The sequence below is a fragment of the Oncorhynchus clarkii genome, chromosome 32 (assembly GCF_045791955.1).
Source record: "Oncorhynchus clarkii lewisi isolate Uvic-CL-2024 chromosome 32, UVic_Ocla_1.0, whole genome shotgun sequence".
Lineage (NCBI taxonomy): Eukaryota > Metazoa > Chordata > Actinopteri > Salmoniformes > Salmonidae > Oncorhynchus > Oncorhynchus clarkii.
Window position 1 is genome coordinate 9,516,198 of NC_092178.1, and position 18,562 is coordinate 9,534,759.

At 47.9% G+C, this 18,562-nt stretch overlaps 1 protein-coding gene across 1 annotated transcript in view; it reads right to left on the minus strand.

The window, feature by feature from the left end:
* Window positions 1–3,513: 3,513 nt before the first annotated feature.
* The window catches only part of LOC139391817 (upstream-binding protein 1-like), a 36,687-nt gene continuing 21,638 nt past the window's right edge, over window positions 3,514–18,562 (minus strand). Inside the window, exons 14-17 of the mRNA XM_071139382.1 lie at window positions 17,400–17,518; window positions 6,787–6,929; window positions 4,454–4,505; window positions 3,514–3,730 (exon numbers count right to left, since the gene is read on the minus strand). Of these exons, the coding sequence (XP_070995483.1) occupies window positions 3,672–3,730; window positions 4,454–4,505; window positions 6,787–6,929; window positions 17,400–17,518 (373 nt within the window). The 3' untranslated portion in view covers window positions 3,514–3,671. The remainder of the gene's footprint in view (window positions 3,731–4,453; window positions 4,506–6,786; window positions 6,930–17,399; window positions 17,519–18,562) is intronic.

Here is an 18,562-nt window from a genome sequence, read left to right on the forward strand (position 1 = left end):
GAGACACGTCTATGCAGGCAGGGTCTTCAGTGGAGACGGCCGGTCCTGCTCTGAAATAGGCTGGGTTATATTATGGTATTAGACCTGATTCATACGATACGTGGACCAGAACAGGGCCCTGATGGCATTCTGTTACAGTGTAACAGCTCCATCGATCCACAACATCAATACTTGATTGGCTAAGAGGACTCACTAGTTGTAGAATGAGAACAGATCAGAAGGTCCACGCTGGGGCTGGCGTGATCTAGATAGTCTTTTCTGGTTTCGTTAGTCGCCAGCTCTGCTTCCGTGAAAGTGGGTGTGGTCGAGTCTCAGGTCAGAGCGAATGGGACACAAGCGGCTGGGTTCTGTCTGTCTGAAACTCAGTCTGCAGGTTCGAGTCACAGAGAGGTCCAGCAGCACTGACTGATGACTGGCCCTGTCTGAGGTCTATAGTGCTGCCTGTATGGGCCTCTGTGGGGGGCAGCCTCCCTCCTCTATATGACTCTCTCTGTGGGGGGCAGCCTCCCTCCTCTCCTCTATATGACTCTCTCTGTGGGGGGGCAGCCTCCCTCCTCTATATGACTCTCTCTGTGGGGGGCAGCCTCCCTCCTCTATATGACTCTCTCTGTGTGGGGCAGCTTCCCTCCTCTATATGACTCTCTGTGTGGGGCAGCCTCCCTCCTCTATATGACTCTCTCTGTGTGGGGCAGCCTCCCTCCTCTATATGACTCTCTCTGTGTGGGGCAGCCTCCCTCCTCTATATGACTCTCTCTGTGTGGGGCAGCTTCCCTCCTCTATATGACTCTCTCTGTGTGGGGCAGCTTCCCTCCTCTATATGACTCTCTCTGTGTGGGGCAGCCTCCCTCCTCTCCTCTCTATATGATTCTCTCTGTGGGGGGCAGCCTCCCTCCTCTATATGACTCTCTCTGTGGGGGGCAGCCTCCCTCCTCTATATGACTCTGTGGGGGGCAGCCTCCCTCCTCTCCTCTATATGACTCTCTGTGGGGGGCAGCCTCCCTCTCCTCTATATGACTCTCTCTGTGGCGGGCAGCCTCCCTCCTCTCCTCTATATGACTCTCTCTGTGTGGGGCAGCCTCCCTCCTCTCCTCTATATGACTCTCTCTGTGGGGGGCAGCCTCCCTCCTCTATATGACTCTCTCTGTGGGGGGCAGCCTCCCTCTATATGACTCTCTCTGTGAGGGGCAGCCTCCCTCCTCTATATGACTCTCTCTGTGTGGGGCAGCCTAGCTCCTCTCCATGACTCTCTCTGTGGGGGGCAGCCTCCCTCCTCTATATGACTCTGTGGGGGGCAGCCTCCCTCCTCTCCTCTATATGACTCTCTCTGTGGGGGGCAGCCTCCCTCCTCTCCTCTATATGACTCTCTCTGTGGCGGGCAGCCTCCCTCCTCTCCTCTATATGACTCTCTCTGTGGGGGGCAGCCTCCCTCCTCTCCTCTATATGACTCTCTCTGTGGGGGGCAGCCTCCCTCCTCTCCTCTATATGACTCTCTGTGGGGGGCAGTCTCCCTCCTCTCCTCTATATGACACTCTCTGTGGGGGGCAGCCTCCCTCCTCTCCTCTATATGACACTCTCTGTGGGGGGCAGCCTCCCTCCTCTCCTATATATGACTCTCTCTGTGGGGGGCAGCCTCCCTCTCCTCTATATGACTCTCTCTGTGGGGGGCAGTCTCCCTCCTCTCCTCTATATGACTCTCTCTGTGGCGGGCAGCCTCCCTCCTCTCCTCTACATGACTCTCTCTGTGGGGGGCAGCCTCCCTCCTCTCTATGACTCTCTCTGTGGGGGGCAGCCTCCCTCTCCTCTATATGACTCTCTGTGGGGGGCAGCCTCCCTCCTCTCCTCTATATGACTCTCTGTGTGGGGGGGGGCAGCCTCCCTCCTCTTCTCTATGACTCTCTGTGTGGGGGGGGCAGCCTCCCTCCTCTCCTCTACATGACTCTGAGGGGGCAGCCTCCCTCCTCTCCTCTACATGACTCTCTGTGGGGGGGCAGCTTCCCTCCTCTATATGACTCTCTCTCTGTGGGGGGGCAGCTTCCCTCCTCTATATGACTCTCTCTCTGTGGGGGGGCAGCTTCCCTCCTCTATATGACTCTCTGTGGGGGGGCAGCTTCCCTCCTCTATATGACTCTCTCTCTGTGAGGGGGCAGCTTCCCTCCTCTATATGACTCTCTATGGGGGGGGCAGCCTCCCTCCTTTCCTCTACATGACTCTGTGTGGGGGGGGGGGGGGGGGGAAGCCTCCCTCTATATGACTCTCTGTGGGGGGCAGCCTCCCTCCTCTATATGACTCTCTGTGTGGGGGGGCAGCCTCCCTCCTCTATATGACTCTCTCTGTGTGGGGGGGCAGCCTCCCTCCTCTATATGACTCTCTCTGTGTGGGGGGGGGCAGCCTCCCTTCTCTATATGACTCTCTCTGTGTGGGGGGGCAGCCTCCCTCCTCTATATGACTATCTCTGTGTGGGGGGGCAGCCTCCCCCCTCCTCTATATGACTCTCTGTGTGGGGCAGCTTCCCTCCTCTCCTCTATATGACTCTCTCTGTGTGGGGCAGCCTCCCTCCTCTCCTCTATATGACTCTCTCTGTGTGGGGGGGCAGCTTCCCTCCTCTATATGACTCTCTCTGTGTGGGGGGGCAGCTTCCTTCCTCTATATGACTCTGTGTGGGGCAGCCTCCCTCCTCTCCTCTATATGACTCTCTCTGTGTGGGGGGGCAGCTTCCCTCTCCTCTATATGACTCTCTCTGTGTGGGGCAGCCTCCCTCCTCTCCTCTATATGACTCTCTCCGTGTGGGGGGGCAGCCTCCCTCTCCTCTATATGACTCTCTCCGTGTGGGGGGGCAGCCTCCCTCTCCTCTATATGACTCTCTCCGTGTGGGGGGGCAGCCTCCCTCCTCTCCTCTATATGACTCTGTGTGTGGGGGCAGCCTCCCTCCTCTCCTCTATATGACTCTGTGTGTGGGGGCAGCCTCCCTCTATATGACTCTCTGTGTGTTAGGGGGGGGGCAGCCTCCCTCCTCTCGTACAACAATATAAACATTTAAGAATAAACAAAGCCCCCCCCCCCCCCTCAGTAATAGTGTTTTCAATATGAAACAGTGGTCACGCCCCGTCAGATTCTAACATTAACAAGGCCGCAGTTCAGTATCTCTGTCCGTCTGCCTCAGACAGTTCAGTATCTCTGTCCGTCTGCCTCAGACAGTTCAGTATCTCTGTCCGTCTGCCTCAGACAGTTCAGTATCTCTGTCCGTCTGCCTCAGACAGTTCAGTATCTCTGTCCGTCTGCCTCAGACAGTTCAGTATCTCTGTCCGTCTGCCTCAGACAGTTCAGTATCTCTGTCCGTCTGCCTCAGACAGTTCAGTATCTCTGTCCGTCTGCCTCAGACAGTTCAGTATCTCTGTCCGTCTGCCTCAGACAGTTCAGTATCTCTGTCCGTCTGCCTCAGACAGTTCAGTATCTCTGTCCGTCTGCCTCAGACAGTTCAGTATCTCTGTCCGTCTGCCTTAGACAGTTCAGTATCTCTGTCCGTCTGCCTTAGACAGTTCAGTATCTCTGTCCGTCTGCCTTAGACACGGCAATCTGAACGATAATAGGAGAGCGGGAGAGATGGAAGGAGGGGTGGAGGCTGCTCCCCTCCACACAGAGGGAGGAGTGTTGAGTGATGTCATCCTCTATCGTTACTTCAAAACCAGGTGAAGTCCCTCCCCCATTTGGTGGAGCCCCTCCCCCGTTTCATCTGGAGAGAAACAGACCGAGAGAGAGAGACAGATGGAGCGAGAGGGAGAGAGAGAGAGAGATGGAGCGAGAGAGAGAGATGGAGCGAGAGAGAGAGATGGAGCGAGAGAGAGAGAGAGAGATGGAGCGAGAGAGAGAGCGAGAGAGAGAGAGAGAGATGGAGCGAGAGAGAGAGCGAGAGATGGAGCGAGAGATGGAGCGAGAGAGATGGAGCAAGAGAGAGAGATGGAGCGAGAGAGAGAGATGGAGCGAGAGATGGAGCGAGAGAGAGAGATGGAGCGAGAGAGAGAGAGAGAGATGGAGCGAGAGAGAGAGAGAGATGGAGCGAGAGAGAGAGAGAGAGATGGAGAGAGAGAGATGGAGCGAGAGAGAGAGAGAGAGAGAGAGAGAGAGAGATGGAGCGAGAGAGAGAGATGGAGCGAGAGAGAGATGGAGCGAGAGAGAGAGATGGAGCGAGAGAGAGAGATGGAGCGAGAGAGAGAGAGAGAGAGAGAGATGGAGCGAGAGAGAGAGAGACAGAGAGAGAGAGAGAGAGAGAGATGGAGCGAGAGAGATGGAGCGAGAGAGATGGAGCGAGAGCGAGAGAGATGGAGCGAGAGAGAGATGGAGCGAGAGAGAGATGGAGCGAGAGAGAGAGAGAGATGGAGCGAGAGAGAGAGTTAGCATTGAGGTCAAACTAGAAAAGGAAAGTTTGTCCAGAACAGAAATGTCTATGTCACCATACCTTTGATTGTGCCGATCAGAAAGCAGCTCTCGTCCGGTAAGTTGTAAACCATCTGGGGACATTAGATACATTAAAACTAGAACAATACAACAGAACCAGTAATGTTTAGGTATACTGATACAGTATCAAATCCAACGAGTAGATATGTCCACTAGCTGTGATGCACAGTCTAGTTAGGGGACTGTTTTGAATGGTGCACCCAGTACTTCCTGAATAGGCTGAAGGGGGGGGGAGGGTTAGGGTGGGACACAGCAGCAGTCGGTAAATATAATGCAAACACCTGATGGACAGAACATCCACCTCTTCCTGGTCAAAGATAACATCAGGAGGTGTGTACCTGGTCACTGAACAGTGTGTGTGTGTTCCTGGTCACTGAACAGTGTGTGTGTGTTCCTGGTCAAAGATAACATCAGGAGGTGTGTTCCTGGTCAAAGATAACATCAGGAGGTGTGTTCCTGGTCACTGAACAGTGTGTGTGTGTTCCTGGTCACTGAACAGTGTGTGTGTGTTCCTGGTCACTGAACAGTGTGTGTGTGTACCTGGTCACTGAACAGTGTGTGTGTGTACCTGGTCACTGAACAGTGTGTGTGTGTTCCTGGTCACTGAACAGTGTGTGTGTGTTCCTGGTCACTGAACAGTGTGTGTGTGTTCCTGGTCACTGAACAGTGTGTGTGTGTTCCTGGTCACTGAACAGTGTGTGTTCGTGTACCTGGTCACTGAACAGTGTGTGTGTGTTCCTGGTCACTGAACAGTGTGTGTGTGTACCTGGTCACTGAACAGTGTGTGTGTGTTCCTGGTCAAAGATAACATCAGGAGGTGTGTACCTGGTCACTGAACAGTGGGTGTGTGTTCCTGGTCAAAGATAACATCAGGAGGTGTGTTCCTGGTCAAAGATAACATCAGGAGGTGTGTTCCTGGTCAAAGATAACATCAGGAGGTGTGTTCCTGGTCACTGAACAGTGTGTGTGTGTTCCTGGTCACTGAACAGTGTGTGTGTGTTCCTGGTCACTGAACAGTGTGTGTGTGTTCCTGGTCACTGAACAGTGTGTGTGTGTTCCTGGTCACTGAAGTGTGTTCCTGGTCACTGAACAGTGTGTGTGTGTTCCTGGTCACTGAACAGTGTGTGTGTGTTCCTGGTCACTGAACAGTGTGTGTGTGTACCTGGTCACTGAACAGTGTGTGTGTGTTCCTGGTCACTGAACAGTGTGTGTGTGTTCCTGGTCACTGAACAGTGTGTGTGTGTTCCTGGTCACTGAACAGTGTGTGTGTGTTCCTGGTCACTGAACAGTGTGTGTGTGTTCCTGGTCACTGAACAGTGTGTGTGTGTACCTGGTCACTGAACAGTGTGTGTGTGTTCCTGGTCACTGAACAGTGTGTGTTCGTGTACCTGGTCACTGAACAGTGTGTGTGTGTACCTGGTCACTGAACAGTGTGTGTGTGTGTACCTGGTCACTGAACAGTGTGTGTGTGTGTACCTGGTCACTGAACAGTGTGTGTGTGTGTACCTGGTCACTGAACAGTGTGTGTGTGTGTACCTGGTCACTGAACAGTGTGTGTGTGTGTGTGTGTACCTGGTCACTGAACAGTGTGTGTGTGTGTACCTGGTCACTGAACAGTGTGTGTGTCTGTGTGTACCTGGTCACTGAACAGTGTGTGTGTCTGTGTGTACCTGGTCACTGAACAGTGTGTGTGTGTGTGTGTGTGTGTGTGTACCTGGTCACTCAGCAGTATGTGTGTGTGCGCCTGGTCACTCAGCAGTGTGTGTGTGTGTACCTGGTCACTCAGCAGGATGTGTGTGTGTGTACCTGGTCACTCAGCAGGATGTGTGTGTGTGTGTACCTGGTCACTCAGCAGGATGTGTGTGTGTGTGTACCTGGTCACTCAGCAGTATGTGTGTGTGTGTGTGTGTACCTGGTCACTCAGCAGTATGTGTGTGTGTGTGTGTGTACCTGGTCACTCAGCAGTGTGTGTGTGTGTGTGTGTGTGTGTGTACCTGGTCACTCAGCAGTATGTGTGTGTGTGTGTGTGTGTGTACCTGGTCACTCAGCAGTATGTGTGTGTGTGTGTGTGTACCTGGTCACTCAGCAGTATGTGTGTGTGTGTGTGTGTACTTGGTCACTCAGCAGTATGTGTGTGTGTGTGTGTGTACCTGGTCACTCAGCAGTGTGTGTGTGTGTGTACCTGGTCACTCAGCAGTGTGTGTGTGTGTGTGTGTACCTGGTCACTCAGCAGTGTGTGTGTGTGTGAGTGTGTACCTGGTCACTCAGCAGTATGTGTGTGTGTGTGTGTGTACCTGGTCACTCAGCAGTATGTGTGTGTGTGTGTGTGTGTACCTGGTCACTCAGCAGTATGTGTATTCCTGTGGGTCCTTGTCGGTAGACCTGGTTGATGTGTCCCAGTGGAACACTACACACACACGCCATCTTCCTGATCAACTCAGCCGCAGTCAGCTCCTCCAGGTACAGAGCATGGTACACTGCACACACACACACACACACACACACACACACACACACACACACACACACACACACACACACACATTAAAACACACAGAGGTGTATACAGTAGAAGAGACACAGAGGTGTAGACAGTAGAATGGACACACACAGAGGTGTATACAGTAGAATGGACACACACAGAGGTGTATACAGTAGAATGGAGACAGAGGTGTAGACAGTAGAATAAAGACACAGAGGTGTATACATTAGAATATAGACACACACAGAGGTGTATACAGTAGAATGGAGACACAGAGATGTAGACAGTAGAATATAGACACACACAGAGATGTATACAGTAGAATATAGACACACAGAGGTGTAGACAGTAGAATGGAGACACACAGAGGTGTAGACAGTAGAATAGAGACACACACAGAGGTGTAGACAGTAGAATAGAGACACACACAGAGGTGTATACAGTAGAATGGAGACACACAGAGGTGTAGACAGTAGAATGGAGACACACAGAGGTGTAGACAGTAGAATAGAGACACAGTGAGGTGTATACAGTAGAATGGAGACACACAAAGGTGTAGACAGTAGAATGGAGACACAGTGAGGTGTATACAGTAGAATGGAGACACACAAAGGTGTATACAGTAGAATGGAGACAGAGGTGTAGACAGTAGAATGGAGACACACAGAGGTGCAGACAGTAGAATGGAGACACACAGAGGTGTATACAGTAGAATGGAGACACACACAGAGGTGTAGACAGTAGAATGGAGACACACAGAGGTATATACAGTAGAATGGAGACACACAGAGGTGTATACAGTAGAATGGAGACACACAGAGGTGTATAAAGTAGAATATAGACACACACAGAGGTGTATACAGTAGAATATAGACACACAGAGGTGTAGACAGTAGAATGGAGACACACAGAGGTGTAGACAGTAGAATAGAGACACAGAGATGTATACAGTAGAATATAGACACACACAGAGGTGTATACAGTAGAATATAGACACACACAGAGATGTATACAGTAGAATAGAGACACACACAGTGGTGTATACAGTAGAATGGAGACACACAGAGGTGTAGACAGTAGAATGGAGACACACAGAGGTGTATACAGTAGAATATAGACACACAGAGGTGTAGACAGTAGAATGGAGACACACAGAGGTGTAGACAGTAGAATGGAGACACACAGAGGTGTATACAGTAGAATGGAGACACACAGAGGTGTAGACAGTAGAATGGAGACACAGTGAGGTGTATACAGTAGAATGGAGACACACAAAGGTGTATACAGTAGAATGGAGACACACAGTGGTGTATACAGTAGAATGGAGACACAGTGAGGTGTATACAGTAGAATGGAGACACAGTGAGGTGTATACAGTAGAATGGAGACACACAAAGGTGTATACAGTAGAATGGAGACACACAGAGGTGTATACAGTAGAATGGAGACACACACACAGAGGTGTATACAGTATAATGGAGACACAGAGGTGTAGACAGTAGAATGGAGACACACAGAGGTGTAGACAGTAGAATGGAGACACACAGAGGTGTATACAGTAGAATAGAGACACACAGTGAGGTGTATACAGTAGAATGGAGACACACAGAGGTGTATACAGTAGAATGGAGACACACAGAGGTGTATACAGTAGAATGGAGACACAGAGGTGTATACAGTAGAATAGAGACAGAGGTGTATACAGTAGAATAGAGACACAGAGGTGTATACAGTAGAATAGAGACAGAGGTGTATACAGTAGAGTGGAGACACACAGAGGTGTATACAGTAGAATGGAGACACAGAGGTGTCTACAGTAGAATAGAGACACACAGAGGTGTCTACAGTAGAATAGAGACACACAGAGGTGTAGACAGTAAAATAGAGACACACACAGAGGTGTATACAGTAGAATGGAGACACACAGAGGTGTAGACAGTAGAATGGAGACACACAGAGGTGTAGACAGTAGAATAGAGACACAGTGAGGTGTATACAGTAGAATGGAGACACAGTGAGGTGTATACAGTAGAATGGAGACACACAGAGGTGTATACAGTAGAATGGAGACACACAGAGGTGTAGACAGTAGAATGGAGACACACAGAGGTGTATACAGTAGAATGGAGACACACAGATGTGTAGACAGTAGAATAGAGACACACAGAGGTGTAGACAGTAGAATAGAGGCACACAGTGAGGTGTATACAGTAGAATGGAGACACAAAGAGGTGTATACAGTAGAATAGAGACACAGAGGTGTATACAGTAGAATAGAGACACAGAGGTGTATACAGTAGAATAGAGACACAGAGGTGTATACAGTAGAATAGAGACACAGATGTGTATACAGTAGAATAGAGACAGAGGTGTATACAGTAGAATAGAGACAGAGGTGTATACAGAGAGTGGAGACACACAGAGGTGTAGACAGTAGAATGGAGACACACAGAGGTGTAGACAGTAGAATGGAGACACACAGAGGTGTAGACAGTAGAATGGAGACACACACAGAGGTGTAGACAGTAGAATAGAGACACACAGAGGTGTATACAGTAGAATGGAGACACACAAAGGTGTAGACAGTAGAATGGAGACACAGTGAGGTGTATACAGTAGAATGGAGACACACAGAGGTGTAGACAGTAGAATGGAGACACACAGAGGTGTATACAGTAGAATGGAGACACACACAGAGGTGTAGACAGTAGAATGGAGACACACACAGAGGTGTAGACAGTAGAATGGACACACAGAGGTGTAGACAGTAGAATGGAGACAAACAGAGGTGTATACAGTAGAATGGAGACACACAGATGTGTAGACAGTAGAATAGAGACACACAGAGGTGTAGACAGTAGAATAGAGGCACACAGTGAGGTGTATACAGTAGAATGGAGACACACAGAGGTGTATACAGTAGAATAGAGACACAGAAGTGTATACAGTAGAATAGAGACACAGAGGTGTATACAGTAGAATAGAGACACAGAGGTGTATACAGTAGAATAGAGACACAGATGTGTATACAGTAGAATAGAGACAGAGGTGTATACAGTAGAGTGGAGAAACACAGAGGTGTATACAGTAGAATAGAGACACACAGAGGTGTCTACAGTAGAATAGAGACACACAAAGGTGTATACAGTAGAATGGAGACAGAGGTGTAGACAGTAGAATGGAGACACACAGAGGTGTATACAGTAGAATGGAGACACACAGAGGTGTAGACAGTAGAATGGAGACACACAGAGGTGTAGACAGTAGAATGGAGACACAGAGAGGTGTATACAGTAGAATGGAGACACACAGAGGTGTAGACAGTAGAATGGAGACACACAGAGGTGTAGACAGTAGAATGGAGACACACAGAGGTGTATACAGTAGAATGGAGACACACAGAGGTGTATACAGTAGAATGGAGACACACACAGAGGTGTATACAGTAGAATGGAGACACAGAGGTGTAGACAGTAGAATGGAGACACACAGAGGGATATACAGTAGAATGGAGACACACAGAGGTGTATACAGTAGAATGGAGACACACAGAGGTGTATACAGTAGAATGGAGACACAGGTGTATACAGTAGAATGGAGACACACAGGTGTATACAGTAGAATGGAGACACACACAGAGGTGTATACAGTAGAATGGAGACACACAGATGTGTAGACAGTAGAATAGAGACACACAGAGGTGTAGACAGTAGAATAGAGGCACACAGTGAGGTGTATACAGTAGAATGGAGACACACAGAGGTGTATACAGTAGAATAGAGACACAGAGGTGTATACAGTAGAATAGAGACACAGAGGTGTATACAGTAGAATAGAGACACAGAGGTGTATACAGTAGAATAGAGACACAGAGGTGTATACAGTAGAATAGAGACAGAGGTGTATACAGTAGAGTGGAGACACACAGAGGTGTCTACAGTAGAATAGAGACACACAGAGGTGTCTACAGTAGAATAGAGACACACAGAGGTGTATACAGTAGAATGGAGACAGAGGTGTAGACAGTAGAATGGAGACACACAGAGGTGTATACAGTAGAATGGAGACACACAGAGGTGTAGACAGTAGAATGGAGACAGAGGTGTAGACAGTAGAATGGAGACACAGAGAGGTGTATACAGTAGAATGGAGACACACAGAGGTGTAGACAGTAGAATGGAGACACACAGAGGTGTAGACAGTAGAATGGAGACAGAGGTGTAGACAGTAGAATGGAGACACACAGAGGTGTATACAGTAGAATGGAGACACACAGAGGTGTATACAGTAGAATGGAGACACACACAGAGGTGTATACAGTAGAATGGAGACACAGAGGTGTAGACAGTAGAATGGAGACACACAGAGGGATATACAGTAGAATGGAGACACACAGAGGTGTATACAGTAGAATGGAGACACACAGGTGTATACAGTAAAATGGAGACACACAGAGGTGTATACAGTAGAATGGAGACACACAGAGGTGTATACAGTAGAATGGAGACACACACAGAGGTGTATACAGTAGAATGGAGACACACACAGAGGTGTATACAGTAGAATGGAGACACACACAGAGGTGTAGACAGTAGAATGGAGACACACAGAGGTGTATACAGTAGAATGGAGACACACAGAGGTGTATACAGTAGAATGGAGACACACAGAGGTGTAGACAGTAGAATGGAGACACAGAGGTGTATACAGTAGAATGGAGACACACAGAGGTGTATACAGTAGAATGGAGACACAGAGGTGTATACAGTAGAATGGAGACACACAGAGGTGTATACAGTAGAATGGAGACACACAGAGGTGTATACAGTAGAATGGAGACACAGAGGTGTATACAGTAGAATGGAGACACACAGAGGTGTATACAGTAGAATGGAGACACACAGAGGTGTAGACAGTAGAATGGAGACACACAGAGGTGTATACAGTAGAATGGAGACACACAGAGGTGTATACAGTAGAATAGAGACAGAGGTGTCTACAGTAGAATAGAGTGAGGTATATATAGTAGAATGGAGACAGGCAGAGGTGTATACAGTAGTATGGAGACACACAGAGGTGTAGACAGTAGAATGGAGACACACAGAGGTGTAGACAGTAGAATGGAGACACAGAGGTGTATACAGTAGAATAGAGACAGAGGTGTAGACAGTAGAATGGAGACACAGAGGTGTATACAGTAGAATAGAGACAGAGGTGTATACAGTAGAATAGAGACAGAGGTGTATACAGAGAGTGGAGACACACAGAGGTGTAGACAGTAGAATGGAGACACACAGAGGTGTAGACAGTAGAATAGAGACACAGTGAGGTGTATACAGTAGAATGGAGACACAGTGAGGTGTATACAGTAGAATGGAGACACACAGAGGTGTATACAGTAGAATGGAGACACACAGAGGTGTAGACAGTAGAATGGAGACACACAGAGGTGTATACAGTAGAATGGAGACACACAGATGTGTAGACAGTAGAATAGAGACACACAGAGGTGTAGACAGTAGAATAGAGGCACACAGTGAGGTGTATACAGTAGAATGGAGACACAAAGAGGTGTATACAGTAGAATAGAGACACAGAGGTGTATACAGTAGAATAGAGACACAGAGGTGTATACAGTAGAATAGAGACACAGAGGTGTATACAGTAGAATAGAGACACAGATGTGTATACAGTAGAATAGAGACAGAGGTGTATACAGTAGAATAGAGACAGAGGTGTATACAGAGAGTGGAGACACACAGAGGTGTAGACAGTAGAATGGAGACACACAGAGGTGTAGACAGTAGAATGGAGACACACAGAGGTGTAGACAGTAGAATGGAGACACACACAGAGGTGTAGACAGTAGAATAGAGACACACAGAGGTGTATACAGTAGAATGGAGACACACAAAGGTGTAGACAGTAGAATGGAGACACAGTGAGGTGTATACAGTAGAATGGAGACACACAGAGGTGTAGACAGTAGAATGGAGACACACAGAGGTGTATACAGTAGAATGGAGACACACACAGAGGTGTAGACAGTAGAATGGAGACACACACAGAGGTGTAGACAGTAGAATGGACACACAGAGGTGTAGACAGTAGAATGGAGACAAACAGAGGTGTATACAGTAGAATGGAGACACACAGATGTGTAGACAGTAGAATAGAGACACACAGAGGTGTAGACAGTAGAATAGAGGCACACAGTGAGGTGTATACAGTAGAATGGAGACACACAGAGGTGTATACAGTAGAATAGAGACACAGAAGTGTATACAGTAGAATAGAGACACAGAGGTGTATACAGTAGAATAGAGACACAGAGGTGTATACAGTAGAATAGAGACACAGATGTGTATACAGTAGAATAGAGACAGAGGTGTATACAGTAGAGTGGAGAAACACAGAGGTGTATACAGTAGAATAGAGACACACAGAGGTGTATACAGTAGAATGGAGACAGAGGTGTAGACAGTAGAATGGAGACACACAGAGGTGTATACAGTAGAATGGAGACACACAGAGGTGTAGACAGTAGAATGGAGACACACAGAGGTGTAGACAGTAGAATGGAGACACAGAGAGGTGTATACAGTAGAATGGAGACACACAGAGGTGTAGACAGTAGAATGGAGACACACAGAGGTGTAGACAGTAGAATGGAGACACACAGAGGTGTATACAGTAGAATGGAGACACACAGAGGTGTATACAGTAGAATGGAGACACACACAGAGGTGTATACAGTAGAATGGAGACACAGAGGTGTAGACAGTAGAATGGAGACACACAGAGGGATATACAGTAGAATGGAGACACACAGAGGTGTATACAGTAGAATGGAGACACACAGAGGTGTATACAGTAGAATGGAGACACAGGTGTATACAGTAGAATGGAGACACACAGGTGTATACAGTAGAATGGAGACACACACAGAGGTGTATACAGTAGAATGGAGACACACAGATGTGTAGACAGTAGAATAGAGACACACAGAGGTGTAGACAGTAGAATAGAGGCACACAGTGAGGTGTATACAGTAGAATGGAGACACACAGAGGTGTATACAGTAGAATAGAGACACAGAGGTGTATACAGTAGAATAGAGACACAGAGGTGTATACAGTAGAATAGAGACACAGAGGTGTATACAGTAGAATAGAGACACAGAGGTGTATACAGTAGAATAGAGACAGAGGTGTATACAGTAGAGTGGAGACACACAGAGGTGTCTACAGTAGAATAGAGACACACAGAGGTGTCTACAGTAGAATAGAGACACACAGAGGTGTATACAGTAGAATGGAGACAGAGGTGTAGACAGTAGAATGGAGACACACAGAGGTGTATACAGTAGAATGGAGACACACAGAGGTGTAGACAGTAGAATGGAGACAGAGGTGTAGACAGTAGAATGGAGACACAGAGAGGTGTATACAGTAGAATGGAGACACACAGAGGTGTAGACAGTAGAATGGAGACACACAGAGGTGTAGACAGTAGAATGGAGACAGAGGTGTAGACAGTAGAATGGAGACACACAGAGGTGTATACAGTAGAATGGAGACACACAGAGGTGTATACAGTAGAATGGAGACACACACAGAGGTGTATACAGTAGAATGGAGACACAGAGGTGTAGACAGTAGAATGGAGACACACAGAGGGATATACAGTAGAATGGAGACACACAGAGGTGTATACAGTAGAATGGAGACACACAGGTGTATACAGTAAAATGGAGACACACAGAGGTGTATACAGTAGAATGGAGACACACAGAGGTGTATACAGTAGAATGGAGACACACACAGAGGTGTATACAGTAGAATGGAGACACACACAGAGGTGTATACAGTAGAATGGAGACACACACAGAGGTGTAGACAGTAGAATGGAGACACACAGAGGTGTATACAGTAGAATGGAGACACACAGAGGTGTATACAGTAGAATGGAGACACACAGAGGTGTAGACAGTAGAATGGAGACACAGAGGTGTATACAGTAGAATGGAGACACACAGAGGTGTATACAGTAGAATGGAGACACAGAGGTGTATACAGTAGAATGGAGACACACAGAGGTGTATACAGTAGAATGGAGACACACAGAGGTGTATACAGTAGAATGGAGACACAGAGGTGTATACAGTAGAATGGAGACACACAGAGGTGTATACAGTAGAATGGAGACACACAGAGGTGTAGACAGTAGAATGGAGACACACAGAGGTGTATACAGTAGAATGGAGACACACAGAGGTGTATACAGTAGAATAGAGACAGAGGTGTCTACAGTAGAATAGAGTGAGGTATATATAGTAGAATGGAGACAGGCAGAGGTGTATACAGTAGTATGGAGACACACAGAGGTGTAGACAGTAGAATGGAGACACACAGAGGTGTAGACAGTAGAATGGAGACACAGAGGTGTATACAGTAGAATAGAGACAGAGGTGTAGACAGTAGAATGGAGACACAGAGGTGTATACAGTAGAATAGAGACAGAGGTGTATACAGTAGAATGGAGACACACAGAGATGTAGACAGTAGAATAGAGACAGAGGTGTAGACAGTAGAATGGAGACACACACAGAGGTGTATACAGTAGAATAGAGACAGAGGTGTATACAGTAGAATGGAGACACACAGAGGTGTAGACAGTAGAATGGAGACACACAGAGGTGTATACAGTAGAATGGAGACACACAGAGGTGTATACAGTAGAATGGAGACACACAGAGGTGTAGACAGTAGAATAGAGACAGAGGTGTCTACAGTAGAATAGAGAGAGGTATATATAGTAGAATGGAGACACACAGAGGTGTAGACAGTAGAATGGAGACACAGAGGTGTATACAGTAGAATGGAGACACACAGAGGTATATATAGTAGAATGGAGACACACAGAGGTATAGACAGTAGAATAGAGACAGAGGTGTCTACAGTAGAATAGAGAGAGGTATATATAGTAGAATGGAGACACACAGAGGTGTATACAGTAGAATAGAGACAGAGGTGTATACAGTAGAATGGAGACACACAGAGGTGTAGACAGTAGAATGGAGACACAGAGGTGTATACAGTAGAATGGAGACACACAGAGGTGTATACAGTAGAATGGAGACACACAGAGGTGTAGACAGTAGAATAGAGACAGAGGTGTCTACAGTAGAATAGAGAGAGGTATATATAGTAGAATGGAGACACACAGAGGTGTAGACAGTAGAATGGAGACACAGAGGTGTATACAGTAGAATGGAGACACACAGAGGTGTAGACAGTAGAATGGAGACACAGAGGTGTATACAGTAGAATGGAGACACACAGAGGTATATATAGTAGAATGGAGACACACAGAGGTATATATAGTAGAATAGAGACAGAGGTGTATACAGTAGAATGGAGACACACAGAGGTGTAGACAGTAGAATAGAGACAGAGGTGTAGACAGTAGAATGGAGACACACACAGAGGTGTATACAGTAGAATAGAGACAGAGGTGTATACAGTAGAATGGAGACACACAGAGGTGTAGACAGTAGAAAAGAGACAGAGGTGTAGACAGTAGAATGGAGACACACAGAGGTGTATACAGTAGAATAGAGAGAGGTGTATACAGTAGAATGGAGACACACAGAGGTGTAGACAGTAGAATAGAGACAGAGGTGTCTACAGTAGAATAGAGAGAGGTGTATACAGTAGAATGGAGACACAGAGGTGTCTACAGTAGAATAGAGACAGAGGTATATATAGTAGAATGGAGACAGGCAGAGGTGTAGACAGTAGAATAGAGAGAGGTGTATACAGTAGAATGGAGACAGGCAGAGGTGTATACAGTAGAATAGAGACACACACAGAGGTGTAGACAGTAGAATGGAGACAGGCAGAGGTGTATACAGTAGAATAGAGACACACACAGAGGTGTATACAGTTGAATGGAGACACACACAGAGGTGTATACAGTAGAATAGAGACACACACAGAGGTGTATACAGTTGAATGGAGACACACACAGAGGTGTAGACAGTAGAATAGAGACACACACAGAGGTGTAGACAGTAGAATAGAGACACACACAGAGGTGTGTGTATACAGTAGAATAGAGACACACACAGAGGTGTAGACAGTAGAATAGAGACACACAGAGGTGTAGACAGTAATTAACATTTCTGTTCATACCTGCACTTTCCCATTTTTTCTGAGTAAGTACAAACAGTATATTTAAAAGGGTCAATCTGCATTTCAAACCCAGCCACTGTTTTGAGAAACGGGGCTGGATAAATTCACCTATGCGTGCTCGGACTGACCACAATGATAGCCATGTTTTCAGGCTGAACTGTGTTTGCAAACATTGGAGTAAAACAGGCATACATCCTGGGGTTTTGATAGGGATTTAAAAGTCGTAAAAGTGGATGTGAAAACTACAGATTGACCCTTTAAACACAAACCATATAAATGAGGTGTGTCACTGCGCTCTCTGTTCTGGCTGTCACAGCGTCTCTCCAGCAGGGGGCTCTCTACCTCACACTCCTGACACACATAGAGGGTCAACCTGGGACACACCGACCTGCAGGAATACAGAGACCTGTTAGAAACGCATTCACAATTCCATAAACCCCCCCCCCCCCCCTCTCCTCTCACACATACCCCCTCTCTCACACACATACCCCCTCTCTCACACACATACCCCCTCTCTCACACACCCACCCCTCTCGCTCTCACACCCCCCCCCCCCCTCTCTCACACATACCCCCTCACATACCTCTCTCTCACACATACCCCCTCACATACCCCTCTCTCTCTCTCTCTCTCACACACACACACCCCCCTCTCTCTCACACATACCCCCTCACATACCCCTCTCTCTCCCGCGCTCTCTCTCTCTCACACACACACACACACACACCCACCCACCCACCCCTCTCGCTCTCACCCCCACCCTTCCACATACTCTCTCTCGCTCTCACCCCCCCCCCCCCCCGACTCGCGCGCGCACGCTCTCTCTCACACACATACCCCTCTCTCTCTCACACACACACACTCCTCTCGCTCTCACACCCCCCCTCTCTCACACACACACACCCCCCCCTCTCTCTCACACATACCCCCTCACATACCCCTCTCTCACACACACCCCCTCACATACCCCTCTCTCTCTCACACACCCCCCCCTCTCTCACACATACCCCCTCACATACCCCTCTCTCTCTCACACACACCCCCCCTCTCTCTCACACATACCCCCTCACATACCCCTCTCTCTCTCACACACACACCCCCCCTCTCTCACACATACCCCCTCACATACCCCTCTCTCTCTCACACACACCCCCCCTCTCTCTCACACATACCCCCTCACATACCCCTCACTCTCTCACACACACCCCCCCCCTCTCTCACACATACCCCCTCACATACCCCTCTCTCCCGCGCTCTCACCCCCCCCCCCCCCCCCGACTCGCATGCGCGCTCTCTCTCACACACACCCCTCTCGCTCTCACATCCCCCCCCCCCTCCTTCCACATACTCTCTCTCTCTCTCCCACACCCCCCTCTCTCTCTATTCAATTCAAGGGCCTTTATTGTCATGGGAAACATATGTTTACATTGAA